At 45.0% G+C, this 25,122-nt stretch overlaps 1 protein-coding gene across 1 annotated transcript in view; it reads left to right on the top strand.

Annotated features, from left to right (window-relative positions):
• ASPSCR1 (ASPSCR1 tether for SLC2A4, UBX domain containing) overlaps nucleotides 1-25,122 on the top strand; it is a 902,109-nt gene that overhangs the window by 141,892 nt on the left and 735,095 nt on the right. The window contains exon 5 of the mRNA XM_078653432.1: nucleotides 23,508-23,568. Within this exon, the coding sequence (XP_078509558.1) occupies nucleotides 23,508-23,568 (61 nt within the window). The remainder of the gene's footprint in view (nucleotides 1-23,507; nucleotides 23,569-25,122) is intronic.

The raw sequence follows: 25,122 nt of genomic DNA, 5'->3' as shown, positions 1-25,122 counted from the left end.
AATCTCACAGGCCCTCAAGATCTCCATCCTACCTGAACCCCGTCAGTGCCTATTGAATATCTGGGACCCCAATGACCTGGATAGGTACGGATTGATATGGGCCACACTAGCAATAACAGTGGCGAAGCGAGACATTGCGCAAAAATGGGGGGCTCCGGAACTGCCTACTGCAGCTGGATGGACTAGAAATATGGACATGCTGATGGTGGTGGATAGAGCGGTGTATGTACTCAGGGCTTGCCCCCGTAAATGGAACAAGGTGTGGACCCATTGGAATGTTTACAGGGGGGATATCTGTGAACCCTTGCCAGAAGAAGAAGACCCAGAATCCGAAGAGGAGGATGAGTGAGGGGATGGGCGGTGGGATGGTGGGTGCCTGTTTAAGACACAATGATGCGTAATTCTGGCTTTATCATGGACCCAAAAAACAGAACCAAAAACAGTAGCCGTAGAGGGTGATGTTGGTTAACTGTGAATCTATGTGGCAAAATGGACAATGATGACACGGGTTAAGTTTACTCTTCTTTGTTTTTTTGAATTGTACTCTTCACATATCTCGGTTTGTGTTATGAAGGGACGGGGGCTACACCTTTTATATTGTGAGACAGTATGCTGAGTATCATCGCTTGCACGAAGACAACTGATAGCTTCCAACCAAGTCATGGTTGGGATACCATTCGCATGCATGAGACTCTACACTGAATAAGCTGCCCTACAGCAACACATTTACATGGAAATTGTTATAGTCTCCGAACTACCATACTGTACATGTACCTTATACCTTCATATTCATAATAAACATTTTCTTAAAAAAAATAAAAAAAAACATTCAAAGATATTTATCATTAAGTCTTTATTCTAAAATTAAGCATGACCGAATGAGCCAAACAAACATGATTTAGCTTAGTCGCTACCTATAACCTAAAAGGGGCAAAATAAGTGATTAGTTGTATTCTACACTAGCTCAGAACGCCTCACCTTGGACGTGTGTCTTTCCATCTCAGCAGCAGAGCTGATCCCTCTCTCTCTTTCTTGCTTTGGTCTTCAATATGCTCGGGACTCTGCTCTCCCTCTATGGCTCACGAATACAGGTCTGCACCCCTACGACTCGTCTACGCTGCCATGGTTCTGAAATACTCAAACCCTCTTCTGGACTCAGTCTCTGCCACTCCCGTATGATATCACTACCCGACCCTTGATCACCTTCCTTCCTTGTCTCAAGATTTCACTCAGCTGATGGTATCAGTCTCTCGGCACCAGCCTTCAGACCAACTTCTCCTGTCTACTCCAAACGTTACTTTCTCTCATCTCACTGCTCGCTCTTTGATAATATAGAGCTCTCTTTCTCTATGGAAAATTCCGGTATCAGGCCGACTCCCACCAAATTCCTGTACCCATCTCCGGCTCCCTCCGCCTTCCACAGTGGCCACCTGTGTATTGCGTCTAGAACCGGGGAGACAAATACATTCCTTCGATAAGGGCCAGTCTTGACCGGTTTCTTACTAGCAGAAAACAGGCTAAGCTCTAAACATTACCTTTACCCTGCAAGCGCCTCGGACAGTCGAGGCAGAAGCACAAAATGGCTTCTCTCTAGCTTTCGGGCCTGTAGGCCCACAGAAATGATAAAAGGCACTAAACCCTGTCAAAGCACATAGGTAAGCCCTACAAATGAACGCAAATGCAACTAGGACTGAGATGGTAGTGGATTATAGTCACCACCAGTCTAAAAATAGAATAAAATTACCCTGTCGTTACATTCCACTCCTGACTAAATACTAACATCGAAAGTAAAAAATCAAAAGAAACAGGGGAACTCAAACAGGATGTATTTCATTAGAAGAATAATAGGAAACAAAACTAAAAGATCTAGCCATAATTTGTGGACGAAATATACGGAAAAAGGATGGTATACACTGGATACAGCAACAAATAATAATTAAAAAACTAACTGCCAAGAAAATTTCACCTAACACCTGGCGTAAAGAATGTAAATCTGGTAGCCAATTAAAAAGCCAATCAAACCACCCTTCATCTAAATGTTCCCTCACTTCTTGTGTTAGCTCATGTAATTTATTAAGATGGGACCTAATAGATTTAGAATGATCAGATAAGTTAAAACAACATAGGCCCTCAAAATCTGAACAGCCATGGTCATGTTTTAGTAGTAAGTAATCTATTGCAGCTCTATTCTGTAAAATAGCACAGCGCTCACCTTGAGCGTCCAATAATAAATCAGTTAAAATAGTAGAAGTACTGTTTAGGGATTTCACCATCCAGCAAGCAAGTTTGTCTACAGTTTTAGCATTATATACCGATAGTGCAGGAACACCAATAATAGAAGTAGCTAAACTAAGATATTCGGATTTAGAAAACAGCTTCAGAGAGGAATCGCAATCACTTGAAAGTGGTGGTGCATCTCGCACTATGCGGGATGATGCAGCTTTCTCAGGGGAAAACATTAAAATGCTTAATCGCGTTAAAGCACATGGACCTCCAGAAATATTTGCAGGAATATAGGACCAGGATACATTGCACATGAAAAGAGCCATCCGGATGATAATAACACATGATGATAATGGCTCGCAGTCATTATAAGACGTTTGCAATACATGTGGTTGTGAACTGAAGTGCACGCAGCAGGAGTCCTGGTGACACATAAAAGTCTCTCATGAGCAGAAAGTGAAATAGAATGTTCTAATCGGAGTTGGACACATTTGCCTATGTATCTACGATCACAAGTCATAGTATAGCAGACTTCACTTTCTGTGATATTGTATGTCGAAATTGGAAAAGTTAATTGGGGTTCTAGTGTATTCAGAACAGTACATGAAACACAATAATCATATGCCGAAAAATCTGAATGAATAAATTCAGGATGAACTGCAGATACATTGAAAAAGTGTAGAAGGGAAGCTGTCGAGATTGGGACAGCCACAAAGCACGTTGTGAGGAGATCTTTTACAGATCTCATAGATGCTAAGCAAAAATGCGTTGAGTTTATTATGGTGCGTGCCAAATGCGTCCAAAAGTTAGTGGTGATGTCCCACGAAGCAATGGAACGATGTTCTTTGTCCATAAGATTAATCCGGTCCAGGGCGCTCTCCTGACCCTCGGCGCAGCAGACCAAAGGGAGTGCAACGACGACACATCCGGCAGCAGCAATCCAGGCAATGAACTGCAATTCAAAGAACAGGCATTACTCATTCTCGCAAGTAACATTTATCAGCCGGGACTACATCCCAGCTTTCCTGCCCTGGTCTCATCACTAACACTGTGTTGTCAGATCCTGTTGCTATAATTTCAGCTTGTTCAGGGGGATTATTTGGCGACTGTACCCACACTCTGGCTCCAGGATTATCAGTTGAACCAAATCCACCGGTTCCGCTCATTGTTAACAGAGTTTGAGCAGTGCCCTTTTGAATCACACCACTGAAAACAGGCATAATGACCAATTGAGTGATTCGATCAGTTTCTTGAATCGTTATTTCAGAATCGCCACTATTTAACAGGATGACTTTGATTTCTCCTTGATAATCACTGTCAATAACACCACCAAGCACCTGGATGCCTTTTAAAGCTAAACCAGATCTCGGGGCAATCAATCCAAAATGTTCTGCTGGTATTTGAACACCTATCCCTGTTTCTATAATAATGATACTACCAACTTTCAGAACAATTGTTTTCAAAGAATGCAGGTCTAAACCTGCAGATCCAGGGGTAGCTCTGCGTGGAGCCAAAGCTCCGGGAGTGATTTCCCAATACAAAATTGTACTTTTGATTTAATTTGGTTGTGCATCTACAACAGGGGGAAATAAACGCATCAAAGGAGAGTTTGCATACAGGTAAGGTCTGTTATTCAAAATCAATAAAGCATCAGATAAATGATCTCTCCAGTTCTTTAAGGTACCATCCGACAATTTGCGCAACTGATCTTTTAACAACCCATTCATGCGCTCAACCAGGCCGCGGCCTGTGGGTAATATGGAATATGAAATACCCAATTAATATTCTGTTCAGCACAATAATTTTGTACAAGTCTTCCTTTAAAATGTGATGCATTGTCAGATTGCACCTGAAGTGGAGTACCATAATATAATGTAATCAAATCCAGTGTCGTCATCGTATTAATTTGAGTAGCTCTCTTACATGAAAAAGCGATTAAAAAACCGCTGCAAGTATCAATAACTGTACAAACATACTGGCAATTTTTACTCCTAGGCAGAGGACCGATGTAGTCGATCTGCCAAATTTGTGCAGGAGATTTGCCTTGATGCAAATGGCCTTTGACTATTCTAGGCACCTCTCTGTGTCGGGAATGTTGACATATAGGGCATTGAAGTATTGCTGTTTTAATCAAATAAAGGGGAATATAAATGCCTCTATCAGTAGCCCACCTGCTAGTAATTTTCTCTCCAAAATGTCCTGCTTTTTGGTGGGCCCATTTCGCCAATCCCGCCAAATCAGAATTTTGTTCGTCCACCACTGCCTCAGAAATGTTAGATTTCTCATCTGCAATGTTATTAAATAACTTGTCAAGCAAGTCGATGGGCATATGGGCATCAACATGAAAAACTGTCACATTACTTTCAGGGAGTAATTCACAAATTTCTTGCCATAATTCTTTTCCCCAAATATTTTTAGTATGGACTTTCCAATTATGGGACTGCCATGTAGGCAACCAGACTACCAATCCATTCGCAGTCGACCATGAATCAGTGAAAATATGACAGGTCCCTGGCAAATCTTGTTTCAAAACTTGGTACACAGCATATAATTCTGCAAATTGACTGCTTTGTCCCTCACCAGTAGTGCTCAACAACTTCTGTGTAGTAGGATTATACGAAACTGCTTTCCAATGTCTCTTTTCTCCTATGTACCTAGCTGAACCATCTGTAAACCATACATGTTTTCTATCCTCCACGGACAGATCATCGAACGGCATACCCCATTTAACAGGAGACTCCTGTACTATAGGTACGGAGAATTATTTCTCTCTCTCTCTTCCATTGGCGCCTGCGCCACCTTCTCATGCAACATTGCAACTCCTTTTGGGCCCACACGAGCCCGGTCTTGTACATACCACTTCCACTTTATGATGCTCACCTCCTGAGCATGACCAATTCTATGAGTTTTCGGCGAACTCAAAACCCACTGCATAATAGGAATTTCTGGTCTCAAAATCACATCATGTCCTAATGTTAACTGCTCAGTATCCACTAAAGCCCAATAGCATGCAAGCAACTGTTTCTCAAAAGGTGTATAACGCTCACCAGCCTCAGGTAACTTTTTAGTCCATAAACCTAGGGGTACTCTAGTTTTACCTTGCTTTTGCCACAAACTCCAATTTGCATACATATCTTGTACAGATACATTTAGATCCACATCACCATCACGCACTGGCCACAGATCTGAAGCATGTTGAATCGCTTCTTTCGCTAAATCAAACGCATCTTGCTGTGCTCTGTTCCATTCAAATGCATTCTTTTTACGTGTAACTTTGTACAAAGGGGCCAGAATCTGACTCAAATGTGGAATATGTTGGCGCCAAAAGCCAAATAAACCAATAAATCTTTGGGCTTCTTTTCTGTTTTTAAGAACTGCAAATTCTGCAATTTTCTGTTTCACTTGTGGAATTACTTCTCGATTCCCTTCATGCCAATGAATACCTAGGAACTTCACATGCTGTGCAGGACCCTGTAATTTATCAGGATTAATCTCCCAGCCTTTGCTTTGTAAATGTGCAACAATTTGTTCTAATTGTGTTCGTACCTGATCTTGTGTTTCACCTTGAATTAGTATATCATCTATATAATGACACACTTGACTATTTGGATTCACAATCACCTCATCTAAATGCTCTGCCACTATTCGGTGACAGATTGTCGGACTATGTACATAGCCCTGGGGAAGACTTCTAAACGTCATTTGACGGCCATTCCATGTAAAACTGAATTGTTCTTGACATTCGGGGGCAATTGGAATAGAAAAGAAAGCATTAGCAATGTCAATGGTTGCATACCATGTTCCTGAATGTTTCTGAATTCTTTCAATCAAGGTAATAACATCAGGGACTGCCACAGTCAAAGAAGGTGTATGTTTGTTTAATTCTCGATAATCAACAGTCATGCGCCAAGAATTATCACTTTTACGCACCGGCCAAACAGGATTGTTCCAAGCCGATGTAATGGGAATTACCACTCCTGCATCCATTAAGTCTTGAATGGTAGCACTGATCTCATCGTGCCCACCGGGAATACGATACTGTTTCATGGAAACCACCTTTGAGGCTTGGGGAATTTTAATCGGAGGTATTTTTAAACGTCCGACTCTCACAGATTTTGTTGATATATAATACTTATGTCCAAATTTGTAACATCCGTCATCTAAATACAATGTCATACCTTTTATAATATCAATTCCAATTATGTATTCATCAAGAGGTACCACCAATATATGATACTCTTTTCGGGGGTTCCTACCTATTCTCAATTCAAGTTTGGTTTGTACTGCGGGGGTTTCTTTACCACCTAATCCAGTAATCGTATAGCCTTGTCATTTAAACTTTTGGGGATTTCCAGAAATTAGAGTGGCCTCCGCTCCAGTATCCACTAATGCTCGGGCCCTCTGTACATTTCGATGTCTCCAATAAATTTCAATATCTACATAAGGCCTATAATCTTTGTGACCCCAATTTTGTACTGGAGCTTGACCTACTTCCTAGTCTCGTTTACTGTGGTCTGTCGCCCAAGTCAAATCAGGATAAAGACTCTCATATCGTTTAGGTAATGTCGCCTCTCGTTCATACTCTCTCTCTTCATGAAAAGGATTTTTGTCATTTGAAAAATATTGTGATCTCCGTTCAAGGGATCGTGATCGTTTGTCTCTCAACTTCACCTCTGGGGATTGATCTCTCTCGCCTCTATCTCTACGTTCAGAATGGGCTCTTCTCTCCTCTCTATCTCTCCCTTTCTCGCTTGTAGAATGAGACGATTCATTTTGTGTCCTATCCCACTCTCTCTCTCTCCCACTCTCTCTGCCTCTCACTCGACGCGGCATACCATCATCCGCACTGTCATCAGAGGGATTAAGATCATAGTCTTGTTTACGGACCTTTCTAGCTCCTTCCTTCTTGCCCAGACCACGCTTACGGAACATTGCCCATAACACATTATTGGGCATATCATGAATATCATCACCTTTCACACCATCTTTAATCAAAGCTAGAAACATGTCACGTCTAGTGAACTTGTAATCATTAGTGCGACCTTCCGGTCGGGACTGTCGTTCAGGTTTAATCCATTCACCCAACTCACCTAGTTCTCGCACAGCCTCAATCACCGCAGACAAAGCATTGCCAGTCTGATTAATCAACAAAATCATCATCACTTGTTTGTAAGCAGCGGGAGCAGTACGAATGATTCTGTTCCTCACAGAGGCATTGACCAAACCATCCATCAATCTATGCGCCGAATCTAAAAAGATAGCGGTCTTCATAACTTCCTCTTTTAATCGCTGAGAAGCATCTCTGAAAGTATACCACAGCTTTTCATTAATAGGCCAATCAGATTCAGTGGGGTATTTGTGATTACATCCGTCCACTGCCAACTGCAGTAGACTAACCTGATTATTAGTATTATAAGAACGAAAACGTTCTTGAACAGTAGGATCAGAACACAAAGTACAAAACTTCACAGCATCACCTCGATCTAACATGATCCTTGAAGCACCCCAATCAAAAATACGAACCATCCAAGTAAGCAAGGATTCACCCGACTTCTGCCGGAACCTTTCCAAAATGTCATTAATTTCTTGTTGAGTAAAATCTTCTAAGCTGTCAAGCGGAATGCCCTGGGGAGCATTAGGATTGCCCTGTAATTTACGTCGATAAATAGGCTGAGCAGAAACCTCAGTACGGTCATTAGATTCAGAAGCAAGTCTCGTGCGAGAAGGCGCACGCGTAACATTCTCTTCAGCCGAAGAAAATGAATCAGATGAATTCCAAATGTCATCATCCCATTCGTCAGGGTTCCAATCGAGCCCTGCCTTTGCAATAACCATACGCACTTTCCTGGTATTAACCCTTCCACGTCTGTGTCTATATTTGTATTTTGCAATACGCACCGCAGCCCTTTCGGCTACTGCTTGATACGTCTCTAACTTGTCAGCAAGCAATTTATTCTGACAACGTAAAAGAGTAACATCATTTTGAACTTGAACCAAGTGATTTTCCAGAGTTTTATTCTCACGTTGCAATTGAGAACATTTCTCGTGTACAAGCCTGTTCGCGTTCAATAAAATCCAACCTCTACGTCCCAATATGGGAAGCTGATCACCTCTCGCAACCGGAACCTTCTGCAAGCACGCAACCACCTGAGCTGGCTCAGCAGCCTCCAAGCATGAATTCCAGGTTTCACTCAGACCAGTAGAATTAGCCCATTCATGAGCAAGCGCTTCATAAGCAGTCGCCTCCCAACCAGGAATTTCCAAAGGCAACTGAAAAGACTGTTTCGATTTTCTCGAAAACATTTTAGAATCGTATCACACAAACAACAACAAAGAAAAACAATATAAAAGAAGAAAAACTTTACAATCAAACAAATACATACAAAACCACTCACGGCGAGAACCTACGGATCCCCATACGAAATCACGAAGGCATACCCGCACCCAACAATCGAAAACGGTTTGTGACGCCAAATGTAACGACTGTTTTCTCAAACCAAGCAGACTACCAACCGTAGCTAACCCAGTCGTCACGTAACCACACTCTTCTCAGGCCACTATTTACGAGATATCTAGAAGACTCACCTGAGAAGGTAAAAAGAAGCTATTTACAAGCCTATGAAATCAAACATACCACTAACATATAATGGATTCCATATCTTATCCTATAATTACCTCATCTTATATTCTTTAATGTCTCCCGACGATATCTTTAACGTCACCCGACGATTCTTTATAGTCTCCCGACTTTTATCTTTAACGTCACCCGACGATTCTTTATAGTTTCCCGACTTTTATCTTTAACGTCACCCGACGATCTCTTTAACGTCTCCCGACGATATCTTTAACGTCACCCGACGATATCTTTAACGTCACCCGACGATCTACACTAATGGGGGTTCATCTTTATAAGTTATTTCCCAAATGAAGTTCACACTCTCCCCCCATCTCAGTTACCTTCTCAGAAGGGCATATCCCATCCTTCTGTATGTCAGCACCTGGTTAAAAGGAAAGGTTAATCTCATTCATAAAAACAACATTCAAAGATATTTATCATTAAGTCTTTATTCTAAAATTAAGCATGACAGAATGAGCCAAACAAACATGATTTAGCTTAGTCGCTACCTATAACCTAAAAGGGGCAAAATAAGTGATTAGATGTATTCTACACTAACTCAGAACTCCTCACCTTGGACGTGTGTCTTTCCATCTCAGTAGCGGAGCTGATCCCTCTCTCTCTTTCTTGCTTTGGTCTTCAATATGCTCGGGACTCTGCTCTCCCTCTATGGCTCACGAATACAGGTGTGCACCGCTACGCCTCGTCTACGCTGCCATGGTTCCGAAATACTCGAACCCTCTTCTGGACTCAGTCTCTGCCACTCCCGTATGATATCACTACAGGACCCTTGATCACCTTCCATCCTTGTCTCAGGATTTCACTCAGCTGATGGTATCAGTCTCTCGGCACCAGCCTTCAGACCAACTTCTCCCGTCTACTCCACACGTTACTTTCTCTCATCTCACTGCTCGCTCTTTGATAATATAGAGCTCTCTTTCTCTATGGAAAATTCCCGTATCAGGCCGACTCCCACCAAATTTCTGTACCCATCCCCGGCTCCCTCCGCCTTCCACAGTGGCCACCTGTGTATTGCGTCTAGAACCGGGGAGACAAATACATTCCTTCAATAAGGGCCAGTCTTGACCAGTTTCTTACTAGCAGAAAACAGGCTAAGCTCTAAACATTACCTTTACCCTGCAAGCGCCTCGGACAGTCGAGGCAGAAGCACAAAATGGCTTCTCTCTAGCTTTCGGGCCTGTAGGCCCACAGAAATGATAAAAGGCACTAAACCCTGTCAAAGCACATAGGTAAGTCCTACAAATGAACGCAAATGCAACTAGGACTGAGATGGTAGTGGATTATAGTCACCACCAGTCTAAAAATAGAATAAAATTACTCTGTCGTTACACCCCCGCTATTCATAAATTATTCAAAGATAACCAAACAGAAAATATTGCACCTTAGTTGTCATGCATATGAAATGTGTAATGATAGATATTTTGATAGATATTATGGCCAAGAAAAACCAACATTCTAAATACTAAATTAAATTCCTAAGAAGCAGAGATTGGCATATTAGAAAATACCAGAGATCAAAACATACTACATTCACTCCATCCAGCTAGGGGCTACACTTCATCATCTGGTTGCGCATCCTCGGGTACTCCCTCCTCCTCAACTTCTTCCTCTCTCCCTGTTTCCCAATTTCCCGCACTGCGCAAGTTCGACCTATATAAGCCCCAGAAGTTTTTCGGTCGGCTGGTTGGTGGCAAAAGCTCGCTATATAGCTCCGATTGAGTGCAACAATACATCATGTCGTGCGCCCATCTTTTGACTGTGGGCAGTGGTCCTCTCATCCAGCACATCGCTAGCACTCGTCTGGCGATCAGTAATCCCATATCCGTAAGGCGCCGAATGGCAACCGGCCCCATAAGCGCTAGTGCCGGGTCAGGGGTCAAGTCAGTACCCAATATGTGGTTTAGTTCCGCGTATACGCCACACCAGTATCTGCTGACCCCCGGGCACGTCCACGCCAGGTGAAAGAAATCTGCCACTTGTGTACGGCAGCGGTCACATTCCGCTGAGTTCCTGAGGCCATATCTGTGTAACCTCTTTGGCGTGTAATATACTCTCTGGAGAAATTTAAAATGTATCAGTCTGTTTCTACCATTGAGAGATATTTTCTTCGTGCTCATACTACAGTATGTCCATATTTCATCGTCAATGGTGATCTGCAAGTCCTGTTGCCAGGCGGCTCTAGCCTTCATAAACTGGTGATCCCTGTGCTTCATTGCTGTTTTATACAGCGAAGTTATCAGCTTCCGGGGCGACTCGGTCTCGATTACATATGTTAGGTCCGGAACTTCCGGAGGCTCCGCAGGTCCGGGCTCAGCAATGCCAGTAAAGCACTGCGTACCCTGTGGAACTGAAACTTCAGCAACAATGAGGCCTGAGTTGCTTCCGACACCACCTGACCCCACTCTTTGGCCTTCCCGTCCATGAACATGTCTCCCATTGTGGAGATACCTAGTTGGTGCAATACAAGGATTACGCCACGCTCCGTGAGTGGCGATAGCCAGTGGGCCCATTCAACGAGCATGGGCGGCGAGTACAAGAGGGCTCCTCCCTGTATCTGCAGTAGAGAATGCCAGGCATGGTTCGTGGCCAAGAGCGAGTCCAGTATACCCGTCCTGCGGTCCACTTGATGGCAAATCGTAGCCGGCAGTGGCAGTGGCTCCGCGAATAAGCGTTCCATCCGCAGGTGGGGTATGCTACCATCCCCATGAATCCAAGTGTGAGGATATGCCGCCTGCGCCACTCTGTAGTACAGTTCCAGATCCGGGGCCGCTAAACCGCCCTTTTCGTATGGGAGTGTCAGTATAGACCACTTAACTCTGGGCTGTTTGCCCGCCCAGGCCAGCTTAACCATTAGCTGCGTCAGAGCTTGAAAGAAGGCCTTCAACAGTACCATCGGTATGGCACTAAATAAAAAAAGAAATCTGGGGAGAACCACCATTTTCATAAGGGCAATGCGCCCCATGAGTGATAGGGGCAGTTTACACCATGTTTCAACGTTGTCTTCTAGTTTGCTGCAGGCTACACCGTAGTTTTCTCGCATCAACGTCTCCGAATCCGTATGTATCCTTATTCCCAGGTATCTGACTGAATCCTCGGACCACTGCAGAGGGAACTCCATTTCAAATTGCTTTGTTATCGTAGTCAGCGGGAAAGCAACCGATTTCGTCCAATTAACCCTCAAACCGGAGAGAGCACCGAAGCGCACTACTTCTCTCAGCATGGAGGACAGGTTGCGTTCCGGATCCCGGACATACAACAAGGTGTCATCCGCGCAAGTCGAGACAACTATCTTGTAGGACGGGAAACTGACTCCCTCATGTCCATGGTATTCACGCAGTGCGCAGGCCGGCGGCTCCGCCACCCGCCTGGGAGACCTGGTCGGTAACCAGGTCTCCCAGGCGGAGTCGCGCTGTTGGTTTATAATACAGTGCCCCCATCATTTGCAGGAAGGGCTCGCCCAGACCAAACCGCCGCAGCACCAGTGACAGGAATGGCCATTCAACGGAGTCGAATGCCTTTTCCATGTCTAGGAAAACTGCAATCGCCCTTGTGTCCTGTCGCACGTGTTGCATGGTGCCCAGGACCGTGCGGATATTATACGTCAAGTTTCTGCTTGGTATGAATCCAGCCTGTTCCTGCGCCACCAGTTCAGGTGCCAAAAGGGCAAGGCGGGTCGCTAGTACCTTGGCGTATGTCTTGGTATCCACGTTCATCAACGAGAGAGGCCTATATGAGCCACACTCGCTAGGCTCCTTCCCTGGTTTAAATATGGTAACTATGAGGGCCTCCCTCATCGATGGCGGCATGACTCCTTCCACACAAATGTCATCAAATAGCTTTGCTAAGTGTGGGAGTAACTAGTCTTGGAAGGCTTTATAGAATGCAACTGTAAGCCCATCAGCACCCGGAGCACTGCCAGAGCGCATGCTAGCTAAAGCTTCAATAATTGTGTCCCTTTCTATAGGAGCCATTAGGAATTCTCTATCAGAGTCTTTCAGCTATGGTAAATCAATATGGTCCAGGTAATCACTCGCCTCTGCAGTGAGGTCTCTGACTTTTGCGGAATACAGGTCAGAGTAGTATCTCCTAAATTCCTCCGCTATTTCTTCTTCCTCCGACACCCTTGCGCCATCCGCCCTACACAGTTCAGCGATCAGGGTCTTTCCCCTAGCCCCTTTAATCAACCTGGCCAATAGGGAGCTCGGTCGTTCCCCCTCTCCGTACATGCGTGCTGTGGCGTATTTCCCCATATGTTGTACCTCCCTATCTGCTTCCTCATGGTATTCAGAGAGCAGTGTTTTGATCTCATCAGTGACGATGTCGCAGGGGGAGGACCGTTGCAGTTGCTCAAGGGTTGCAAGCTGGCTTTCCAGCGTCACTAGTCTCTGTCGGATAGATTTTAGCACACCAGAGTGCTTAGACATATCTACCCCTCGGATAAACACCTTAAAGGCCTCCCATATTGTTGGGAAGTTGTCCACAGAGCCTATATTAGCTTAAAAAAAGACGTCTATCTCCTCTGCCAGCTCCCCCCTGAACACTGGGTAGAGAAGTGAATAAGGTGGAAAGCGCCATGTGAACGGAGGTATATATTTCCGAGGAGTTTCTAGCACCAGCAGCAAAGGGGAGTGATCAGACAACGTCCTGGGTAATACCTTGCAGGAGCTTATCTGGGCGAGCATGGAGGAGGAGGCCAACCAATAATCTATTCTAGTGTGTATGTTATGGAAAGCAGAGTAATGCGTGTATCCCCCTGGCTCCCTGTTCCTACTCTTCCATACGTCCTCCAGGTCCAGCACTGTGAGCGCCTGTTGGGTCGCCAGTGCCGCCGCAGAGGGCCTACGGACCGGGCCTGCTGACCTATCTAGTGCAGAATCTAGTACCAGATTCAGATCTCCCCCCAACCCCCCACAGAATGCGCGCTGCTGGATATGCGCGAGCTATTTTAACACCTTCCATGCTCATGACGAGCTCAGCTCGTCATGCAGTACACTGCTCCTGTGCTGATGACGAGCTGACCTTGTCATGAACAATGGTAAATCTGACTTGTCAGCACCCAGCGGGAATTGCTGTAGCAGTCAATGTGTTAACCACCTTGTGAAAAAACTCCGGGGAATCGAAATTTGGACCATACACATTTATTACCAACAGGTCCAGTCCCCTCCCCGCACAGCGAGACAAGACATATCTTCCCTCCAAGTCAGCAGACAGGAGGGTCTGGGATAGGTTCGATCTAGGGTTGACCCAGGTTATCACTCCTCTGAAATGGGTTGTGAAGCCCGCCGCTGCTATGTGACCCGCCCATCCCCTGCTGAGCAGCATTCTGCTCGTGAGCGGCAGGCGCGTCTCCTGCAGGAGAGCAAGATCTACATCATGTCGCTGTAAATAGTGCAGCACCTTTCTGAGCTTCCGGTGGTCATTAAGGCCAAGCACATTCCAAGTGAGAGCTCGGAGGGTAGCCGAGAGGGGACCATCAGACTTAGTAGGTGCAGCGGTCATGCTCATTATGTATGTAGAGTGCGTGTATCAGCTGATCCTCCAGCAACGTAAGTGGGGTTGTGCAATAGCAAAAGAACCGCAGAAAACTCCTTAACCCATCCCAAAACAGGAAGCTGCCTTCCAACCAACCCACCCCCCACCCACAGCAGACCACCCCCAACCTGGCCTTGCCGATCCCGTATCCATCCCTCCCTCCCGCAATCCCAACTCTCATGGTTGACGATTCAACTGAGTCATTGGGGAGCATCTTGCGCAGGGGCCGAGGTTGTCATGCCTCCATCTGTCTATGTAGAAATAATGTGCTTCTTAGTAGCCTCTTATGGCTCCCGCCTAAGCTCCATAGTCTCAACAACCTACTATACAGAGGACCGCAAGCGGCCCATAGTCTTATCAGCTAGCTGTGGTCATGCGCAAGTGCTTGCATCCCTAGTTCCTTAGAGGATACGCCACCCAGAAGGAGCCCTCTGATGACAGTGTAGCAAAAGTCACCAACGCTAACACCTCAGCCCCTGCTGAACATGAGTCCAAATCAGGTACTTTTTTCCAGTTACATTATCATAACCCCCCCTCCCAGCAGACCTGTGCCGCAGGATGATATCGTCCGCTGACCCAGTCTAAAGCATACCTGCTTCCAGAAAAGGCCCTCCGTCCATCTTACCGCCTCTCCCGGTCTGCTTCGACAAAGTCTCTACTCCTGGTCATCCAGATGGCTATCCGCCTCTACCTCGGTGCGCTGTTCCGGCTAGTTCCTGTGGCGCTCTTTTGCCCAGTTCCTCAGGGCTTGCTGCAATGCGCGGGGTTCAGTGAACAAGTGGGAGTGACCCTGTCTGTTAACTCTCAGTTTTGCTGGGTAGAGCATAGCATAGTCCAGCCCCTGCTCTCCGAGTTGTTTTTTGTAGGGGGCGAAATGCTTATGGGCCTCTTGTACCCTAGCTGTAAAGTCCGGGTACAGAGAGATTTCTGAGCCCTCATATTGTAGCGATTTCTTCTCCTGGGCTAGCCATAAGGCTGCATCCTTGTCCCTATAGTTGAGTAGTTTGGCTATTATGGGGCGGGGCGGCATGCCCGGGCTCGGGCCCAGCGAACGGTGCGCCCTCTCAACAATGAAAACCTGGGAGAAGGAGTCCTCCCTCAACAGATTCACCAGGAGCTTCTCAACAAAGCGTTCCATATTCCCCGTCTGCGTCGTCTCGTGAAGGCCCGTAATTCGCAGGTTACTTTGGCGCGAGCGCGCCTCCAAATCCTCTGTCTTGTCCAGCAGTGCCTGCATTGCTTTTTCCACCTTTTTGTGGCCCGTGCCCAGTTCCATCTGCGCTTCCTCTACTTCCGTGCGGCGTCTCTCGGACATATCGAGCCGCTCTGCGTGTTTGTCTATTCTCTCCGCCATTCTTTCCATCCGGTAGGACAGCGCATCAATTTTGGAGCCCAGGGCGGTTATGCTCGTCTGTAAGCCTTTCTCCATGGCGAGCAAGATGGTTTTTATGTCCGATGCGGCAGTAGACGCATCCACTGTTTGCAAGTGCTCAGGCTCGGCGTTCGTAGTTTCCTGCGACTTGAATCTCCTCTGGCTAAAAGTGAGCTTAGTCTGTGTTCTATCCCCCTTGCCCATGTCAGCGGTTGTATCAGATCGATTCGTGGAGCGGGGGACGCTGCGGGTCCTGCTGTGCGGTTGAGCTCCCACTCGTGAGTTAACCAATGGCCCAGGCCAAGTGCCCTCCCTGGCCTTGTGGCTCCCGTTGATCGCGCCTCCTTCCGCCACTTTGCAGCGTTGCTGGGGGGCAGTAGTGTACTTCACATCCACCCCGGGGAGCCCTCAGTAGCTTTTAGCACGTTCTGCAAGTCCAGCAGCACGGCGCTCAACTAGTGTGTCACCGTGGTCAGCCTCCGCCATGCACTGCAGCCTCCGATTCCCTCACCAGGGCCGCAGGGGAAATAGGGGGGAGTCCCCAGGTCGAATCCAGCCAGTCTCTCCTGCCGTAGGTTGCTGCCTTCGTCAATCAACACCGCAGCAGCAGGGTCTCCCCCTCCCCGACACAGCTCCCAAAGTGCCAAGCTGGTCCAGATCCTCTTACCACTGCCTCGTTGTGTAGCTAGGCCTCCAGCCGCCTCCACGTCCCCACCGCCTCACCTATGCTCCGTAGTCGGTGCGGCCCCCACCGCACTCGGGCAGTGACGCAGCCTCCGGGCACCCCCAGCGCAGTTTGCAGCTCCGCGTGTATTTGTATTTGTATCTGAGTTTTATATCGCGCCAAATCACCGACAGGTCTCAAGGCGCTTCTGACAGAGTACAGCAACAAGAAGTAGGGTAACGAAGAGTACAGACTACCGACCAATCTTACAGGGATGCAAAAGCGTCGCTGAAGAGCAATGTCTTCAGACATTTCCTAAAACGGAGAAGATTAGATTCTTTACGGAGGACCTCCGGTAGCTTATTCCAAATGGTAGGGGCTTGGACTGAAAAGGATCTACCACCTTTGGTCGCCATTTTAAAACGCGGACATGATAGCAGTAAAGAATTAGCGGATCGTAGAGCTCGCTTGGGATTATACACTTCAAGCCTCTCTTTTATATAGGCAGGCGCCTGCCCATAAATTGCCTTATGGGCGATGCACAGGCTTTTAAATTCAACCCTCTGCTTTATAGGGAGCCAGTGTAACCTGTAAAGTAGAGGGGAAGCATGGGTCTGTCTAGGTAATCCAAAGATCAACCGTGCTGCGTCATTCAGGGTGACTTGTAGACGATTGATTACATTTTTTGGAAGACCTAGATATAGTGCGTTCCCATAGTCGATTCTGGAGACTATTGTAGCTGAAACAATAGTTCAAAGCATGTTTGTAGAAAGCAAAGGGGCTAGCTTTCGCAACTGCCTAATCAAGTTGGTACATGATCCGACCACAGCGGATACTTGGCTGGTCATCGAGAGCTCCTGGTCGATCTTAATACCAAGGCTCTTTACGCTGGGGCATGGCTTTGGGGTAGGTCCAAGTTCTTGGGGCCAGAACAGATCATTCCAGGGTGAGGCAATAGTTGAAACTACTAGGACCTCCGTTTTATCTGGATTGATTTTTAATAGGTTAGACGTCATCCAGTTCACTGTAAACCGCAATATCTTTTGGGCCATGGACTGAGCCGATGTTGTATTATCGATACTCAGCAGCAGCTGAGTATCATCGGCATAGTTAAAAACTTTACAGCCCATGTTTACCAAAGAGTCTATCAGTGGCTGCAGATATAAATTGAAAAGGAGTGGCGAGAGTGCGGACCCTTGCGGGACTCCACATTCCAAGACGCCTACATCAGATACACGATCTGCTAATTGGATCCTTTGCGTCCTCCCTGACAGAAAAGACGTTAGTCATTGGAGAGCTTGTTCTTTTATCCCAGACATGGCTAGTCTGTCCAGGAGTGCACCAAGTTGACGGCGGCCGAGCCCGGCCGCATTCCATGCCACTCTTCTGCCGCCGGGAGTCCGATCTCTCCCAGTGGGGCCCCCCAAGGAGGTGCCGATATTCCTCTGGCCTGTGGGCCTTACCTTGTAGCCCCCGTCGAGGGATACTCTACGCTAAGTAATGATCGGGAACATCACTGTGCCATACGAAGGGATTGCACTGTATCTCTCCCTGCTACCGGCCGGGACACATGGAGTGCACCTCCGTCCAAGGGAGCCGTGCGACCAAGCCCTCTGCTCTCTCCGCAGCAACCGGGAACGCCCAAGTTTCGGTAACTACGCACTCGGGGAGTGCGGCGCCACGCCTCACCCCAGGTCCAGTCGCCAACGCCTTTTCAGCGCCGTGGGCGCTGCTCGCTCCTTTGTCAGGGAGTCACTGCTCCGAGACCCCCTATGGGCGGGGCCTATCGGCCGCACGTCGATGCACGTCCGTCGGAAGCCAGCCGCACTGTGGGTCGCGGCTTGCGGCCCAAGTAACCTCAGATTCTCTCCCAGGCGCTTCGCAAATCTGTGCAGCTTCAGGCACTCCGTCGCCGGTGACTCGTCCGCTCAGGAGTGCGGGGAAACAATGCTGTCCAGTATACGTCTCGGTTGTTTAAGGATAGTGCAGGATTTTAGGAGCCTCCGAGCGGAGCCGTAGGCTAGCGCAGCCATTTCTGTCGCCGGCAAGCTCCGCCCCATCGAGCATAACAAAATTATTAGTGAACAAGCACATAGATGGGTAACTACTTTGAAAGCTAGGAATGTTATAGAACAGAGCAAAGCAGAGAAATCATGGCAAACTGTCACAAATTTAAAAATAATAAAACCCTTCTAATGGCAATTAGTGATGGCAAAATGTGCACAAATAATAAGGATATTGTGAACACCTTTCAGGATGGATTTCTACTCCAAATTATATAATCTAGTTAATGTTCCTACTACTGAAGACTGCTGTAATTATATAAATAAAAATAATTGATCATTTTCAAAATCTCAGATTCCGCTAAATTGGATTCAGATAGAGATATGATACACTTTGAAATATCTAGCGCTATAAAATCACTTAAATTAGGGAAGGCTCCTGGGCCTGATGGACTCCCAGCTTCTTTTTATATTAAATGTTTCCATTTTCCCCCTTATCCTAAATCTAATCTCCTATTTTAGTAAATCCGGAGACATTTTTGGTACAGCCTCAAAATCTATGATTATTCTAATCCATAAGGAAGAAATTGACCCGTTAAATACTAAGAACTATAGAAAATGTCCGCTTCTGAATGTTGACTATGAAATATATTAAAATGTTTTAGCTCAACGCCAGAGAGAATATTACCCAATATAATTCATATATCCCAATCTGGATTTTATAAAAGGGGTGATATGCTTTGGACAACATTAGAATATTTGCCCCTGTAATGGGAAAGGCCCCTCTCCTAGAAATCCCCACAATGACAATGGCTGTAGATGGTGAGAAAGCCTTTTACAACGGTTTCGTAGACGCACTTACGCTCAGTGCTGAGAGCATTTGACACATGATCAGATTTTAAACGTATGGTAGAGGCTTTATACTCTCATCCAAAAGCCAATATTAAGAGATGACTATCATGAATCGTCCAACTTTAACTTAGTGTAAGGTACCAGGAAAGGCTATCCATTGTCCCCACTCATATTTCTTTTGGCCATAGAACCACCATTAATTGACATAGGTTTAAATCCACGTATCAAATTCACCACCTCTACACTCAAACTAGCAGCATATGCTAATGAGGTCCTAATTTTTATTGAAGAGGTTAATTTGGCAATTTGCTTCGGATAACATTAGATTATTTGCCCATGTAATGGAAAAGGTCTCCTAAAAACCCCTCAGTGAGAATGGCTTTAGATGCTGAGAAAGCCTTTTACAAAGGTTTCATAGATGCACTTACGCTCAGTGCTGAGAGCATTTGACACGGGATCAGATATTAAGCGTATGGTAGTGGCTTTATACTGTCATGCTAAAGCCAACTCTTATTTCTATTGGCCACAGATCCAATGTTAATAGTCATACGCTTAAATCCACGTATCAAATTCACCACCTCTACACACAAGTTACTGGCATATGTTAATGATATCCTACTTTTTACAGAAGAGGTTGATTTGGTGATTCCTGAGATTTTCTCTGGATATTCCTTCACAAGAACAAAACTGAAGTTTTTCCTCAACTTTTTATGCCAACCTAAAATGATTGGATCATCCGGCTTGAAGTGGCAAGTGGAGCATCTTAAATACCTTGGTATTGAATTTAAAAAAGACTATGTCTAACCAAAATCCACCTAGAGGAAACAAATAACGAATAAGATTAAAACACTAACAGAAGCATGGTGTCCTAAATTCATTCATTTGGTGGGGTAGACTACAATGCATTTAAATGATGATTGCCCCACAAATAGCCTTTTAGTCTTGCATGTTCCTGCTATTTTTATCTGCAGAATCTTTAAAACTATTGTTAAAATGGTATCTAAATATATCTAGAAAAATAAAAAGGCCAGAATAGCTTTAATGAAACTGAAATCCTGTAAAATGAATGAAGGGATGAATATTCCCAATTTTTATAAACACCACACTGCTTTTTTGTTGAAACAGGCTTGTTGGTGGTTTTTCCTGTCACTAGACTCTGTACCGTCATAGTTGGTGTTGGAGAAATCGATTATCCACCCTTTCTCCTTTCTCAATTTGCTCACTATGTCAGGCTTCAAAACTCCACATTCTCTGAACATTATTCAATCCACATCTAAGGCTTTCTTGTTTTTGGCCCACAAATTTCTTAACAGACTGCAAAGGTCCAAAATAACCATCCCTGTGGCTTAACACCAAGGTTAACGTTAATGGGAAAAGAATCTTCCGGGACAATTAGGCAAAGCTGGGTATTCTTATGATCTAGGATATAACAAATTCTGATGGATACCCCCTGTTACTCGCTTCCTTGAAAGATTCCCAGAATTGACCAAATATAGACTTTATCAGTTTGTAAAATATAGAGCAGCCTTAAAACTATCATTTGCCCAAAAGAGCCGGATTGCATGGCTTTCTTGGAGAATGCAACTAAACTGGGTCAGGTGGCCAGCTGGTGCTATAAGCCTCTGGAAACACAAGACACCAAGATGAAGGACTCAATGATTAATTAACGGAGTAATATATGCATCTTATTAAATGTGAATCCATATGGACTAAAATCTGGACTAATGGACCGAAGAATACAATTTCACCCTTACCTATCCAATGTGAATATTGTGCATCGAACTGCTGCTATTGGGCTCTTGGAAGATGATGCAAGCAGGAGATTACGGAATCTTTCTCCTGTTGGACTTATGCGAAAGACACTGCTGACTTAGAACATGTGCTGTTGTATTCTTATAACCCTCCTTTACACTCCCTCGTTCATGTGCAATGTTGTTACTGGTTTTGGGCGCGAAGAGGGAAGAGAGCAAGACACAGAAAATGGCCAATCACTGCACAGCTTCATAATGAAGCAATGCATTCAGCGCTACCTCACGTCGAGGCTTAGAGGCCTATCAACATCTTCTGAACCAATCCAGTCGCTGCTCGCTAGCTCTTTGTTAGTAAACAGCACAAGAGCAGCAACAGGATTGGCCGAGGTAGGCAGAACTAGTGCTCCTTAGAAGAATGGGGTACTGCAGCTGTGATTCCCCTGGCTCACTAATTGTGCAGGTAGAGTGAGGCCTCAGTGCGTGTTGGGCTGGTCAGAGAAAAGTACCCGTTCAACCCGACATGCGCACTTCACTTAAAAAGTGAGTGGTTCACTTGAGCCTGCTTGGTGGTAATGGGTCACAACCCCCATCCACACTCATGGACAGGAAGTTAAAGCACCCGCAAAACAGCCCCTGCTGTTGAAATAAAACCGCTGCCACGGCCAGAAAAAAAATTCTTAACATTTAATATGGGGGGCAAGGGGACACAAATACAGGGGGGAAATAACCTTGCGCCTCAATAGAGGAGCCACCCCTGTAAATAGGAGATATGATTAATGCTCATCATCAACATTGGGGTATTGTTGTCTTAAAAATTATTGTGTTAATGTATTTTATACTTGTTAACCAAATATAGGACAATGTATGTACCGGTTTGTCTTTCTTTTGATTTTGACTTATGTTCTTGTTGTTGATTGAATGCAATAAAAACGATAATGCACAAAACAATGGATTTAGGCCCAGATCTCTGTACTGGGGTGAATGTATGACATTGTTCTGCATTCTGTCCATCAATTGTTCTTTTTGTAGTAGAAACACCAGCAACACAACTATAGATGAATATAGCTCATGGAACTATAGCTAGATTTGGAGAGTGGCACACCTATGAATCTGAATGTACACCAAAATATTTCACTGCCTAAAAATGATTTATGGTCAGATTTTGACTGTAGTGAAATATTCTTCTTTATGTGAGGCCCCCAGTGGTCGAATCTTCCTCTCGTTCTAACCCTAGCGTAACCTCTTTTTGCTCTAGATCTCAATCTCCATTTTTATCTTAGAAAAATGTTGATCTACTCAATCATCAAGACATTTCACTCTGGGATGCCACCTGGTGGCCTGCCGATCTCATACACGCAGCTCTCCAAGCAACTCACACAAAACGTATGACTGCTCACAACGACTGGCCAAGTAAACACTGCTTCTATTTTTTGCTTCAACACACTTAAGATGCTCAAGAAGATCTTCACATGGCTCCCCCACTACACTCGCTGGACCGTCACCCAAGCCATCATCCACTGCAAACTGGACTAAGGCAACGCACTCTGTGCTGGAAAAAATGCTCAACTGACCAGAAGAATCCAGGGCAAACTTAGTGGACCAGCTCACCCTCAACCTCCCTCCTCGCACTTGCATCACCCTGTAGCTCAATTCTCCACTGGCTCCCAATCCGCAAACGAGCACCCTTTAAACTCTTCACACATACATACAAAGCCCACAATAGCCCCACATATCTCAACAACTGCATGAACTTCCACAAACCTACCAGACAATTCCTTTCAACCTGCCTCTTTCTTGCACACATCCCTTACATATGCAAAAGAAGATCCGGCGGTTGTGCCTCCTATCTCCTAAAGCCTGGAACGAGCTTACTCTTCTCATTAGAGCCTCATCCTCTGTTCTTGAATTCGTCAAAAAACGGAAGACCTGGCTTTCACCTAGCCCTAACACTATCTTGGCCAATACAGCTCCTGCTTCAACGCCCGGATACCCCTCCAGGGTGAATTGTGCGCTATACAAATACATCTAACATGACAGAGAGATAGTGAGATAGAGAGGGAGAGACAACCTCCTTTTTGGGGGGGGTTCTGTCTCTTCCTCTCTGTAGTTCTCTCTGTCTCACTTCATCTTCCTGCTCCCCAGCAAGTACTGTTTCATTCTACCATCTCATGCTGAGTAATGAATCTTGTTGCTTGTTGTGAATTACTTTTCCTTTTATTTCTCTTCCATCAAGCCTTCAAGTTCTCCATTGCTCTTCTTTATTATGGAATCTGTTTTGTTTTATCCACTTCCACCTTGTCTGTCAGCCACAGTGGTCTTTCTTCCTTACTCCCTCTCCCTACCATTGTATTCTCCAGGAGTCTTTCCCTGTTGGTGGTCCCTCTTTCTCCATCTCCACTTAAATCTCAGGTTTCTTTATCCTTTTATTGTACACTTTGAGTTACTTAAGCGTTTTTCTCTTTCTGTTTTTCAGGCAATGTATGGAGGAGTTATGCCATGAGTTCTTGCCAGTCTGCGTTTACATGAGAGATGAGGTATGTTTGAGGGAAAGGAATAGATGAGTTACCTCAGTAGAAGGTATATGAGATGCTGGATCCATTCATCTGTTATATAGACTTAAGGAACTCCTTTGCGATCTTAACATCTGAATGGTTGGCACACAGGTCTTGGTAACTCTGGGATGCTCCTTCACACTATTCTGGACATATTTCGTCTTCTGACACATTTCAAGTGGAAGAGAAACATGTTACATTGCTACTTTATGTCGAACAGTCATGCCAATGCATTTTTTAATCACAAAGCAACTGCTGCCTCTCATTTGAGATGTGTCCCAGAATAGCAAGTAGGGAGAAAGTGGCTGCGGCCACGTACTAACTTTCAAATGGTAAAGCTGAAAAAAGTGACACAAGTTATGTATGAAAAACTAAAATGACTGGGTGGTTTGGGGAGTTTATATTGTTCACCATTTAATTACCAGAACAACTTTTAATTTAGAACCTGCATTTTAAATTATAAGCTTGATCATACACTCTTCATTGATATTGTTTTTTTTCTGACCAATGCTTTGGGACCTCTTGTAGAGTATGAGGTGCTATAGAAATGATGACATGCAACCTTTAGTTTTTCTGAATTGAACATACTGTGGGCATTTAAAATCACAGAAAGACCGCCATGCTGTTCTGCACTTTGTTTGCTTGAAAGGTGCTGTCTCCACTGCAAGCCTAGGAAGGTATGGCAGCCGTCTGGCTGGCATTCCCAAATTCACTGTAAGAGGATATGCAACAATTCTCAACTTTATTTTAGTTTCAACCCCTCTTGCAAAGTCAGTAAAGCATTTTAATGTTGTATGGAGCTATCAAAACGATCATAATCCACTAGATCTCACATTGGCTTTGAACAGTTTGTTAGCAATTTAGTGAAAGCTTATGATCTAGGTCGTAGACTAAAATGGAATAGGGTGGTTTCAGAATTCGTTTTATCGAATTTGCTAGACAGTTGTAGCCAAGATTCTGAAATCTATCCGGATATGGCCTCAAAGCCCATTGCTGTCTTAGCCTCTTTAAGAAGATTTGTACTCGGGTCTCTACTTCTCGAACACTTCCTGGCCAACCTTATCAAAAGATCCAGTGTAGATGGTTTGATTGTAAGTGTTCATGGGTGCATCGTGACTTGATGAAGGCCTTGAAGAATACACCCAGATCAAGAATTGAAATTGCGGCTTATCACCAGAGATACAAGGCAGATATCAAGAAAAGAAAAATATGATTTTAAGCAGAAGGTCTGGCACCCAATTTTCAATTCAGTACCCTTACACATAGCGCCTCTTTTGGGAGATACTGAATCGTCCTATTTTTGCTGTTGATGACAAAGTATCTGTTTGTTCCCATATAGTCCCAGAGAGCTGGATCAAACACTTTGAAGTGGTCCATGTGATGTTGGGTAGTGAGTCTCTTGACAAGGAGTATATGAATATAAATCTTTATTCGATTATGCACCATAAAGATAAAAACATAAAAGCCGTATAAATACCTTAAAAATATTAAAATATAAAGTCCACTGTATTGCTATCAAATCGCACATTCTCTAAA

This window comes from Lissotriton helveticus, chromosome 7, assembly GCF_964261635.1.
Source record: "Lissotriton helveticus chromosome 7, aLisHel1.1, whole genome shotgun sequence".
NCBI lineage: Eukaryota > Metazoa > Chordata > Amphibia > Caudata > Salamandridae > Lissotriton > Lissotriton helveticus.
Note: the sequence above shows the minus strand (reverse complement) of the source record. Positions and strands in the feature narration are given on the sequence as shown.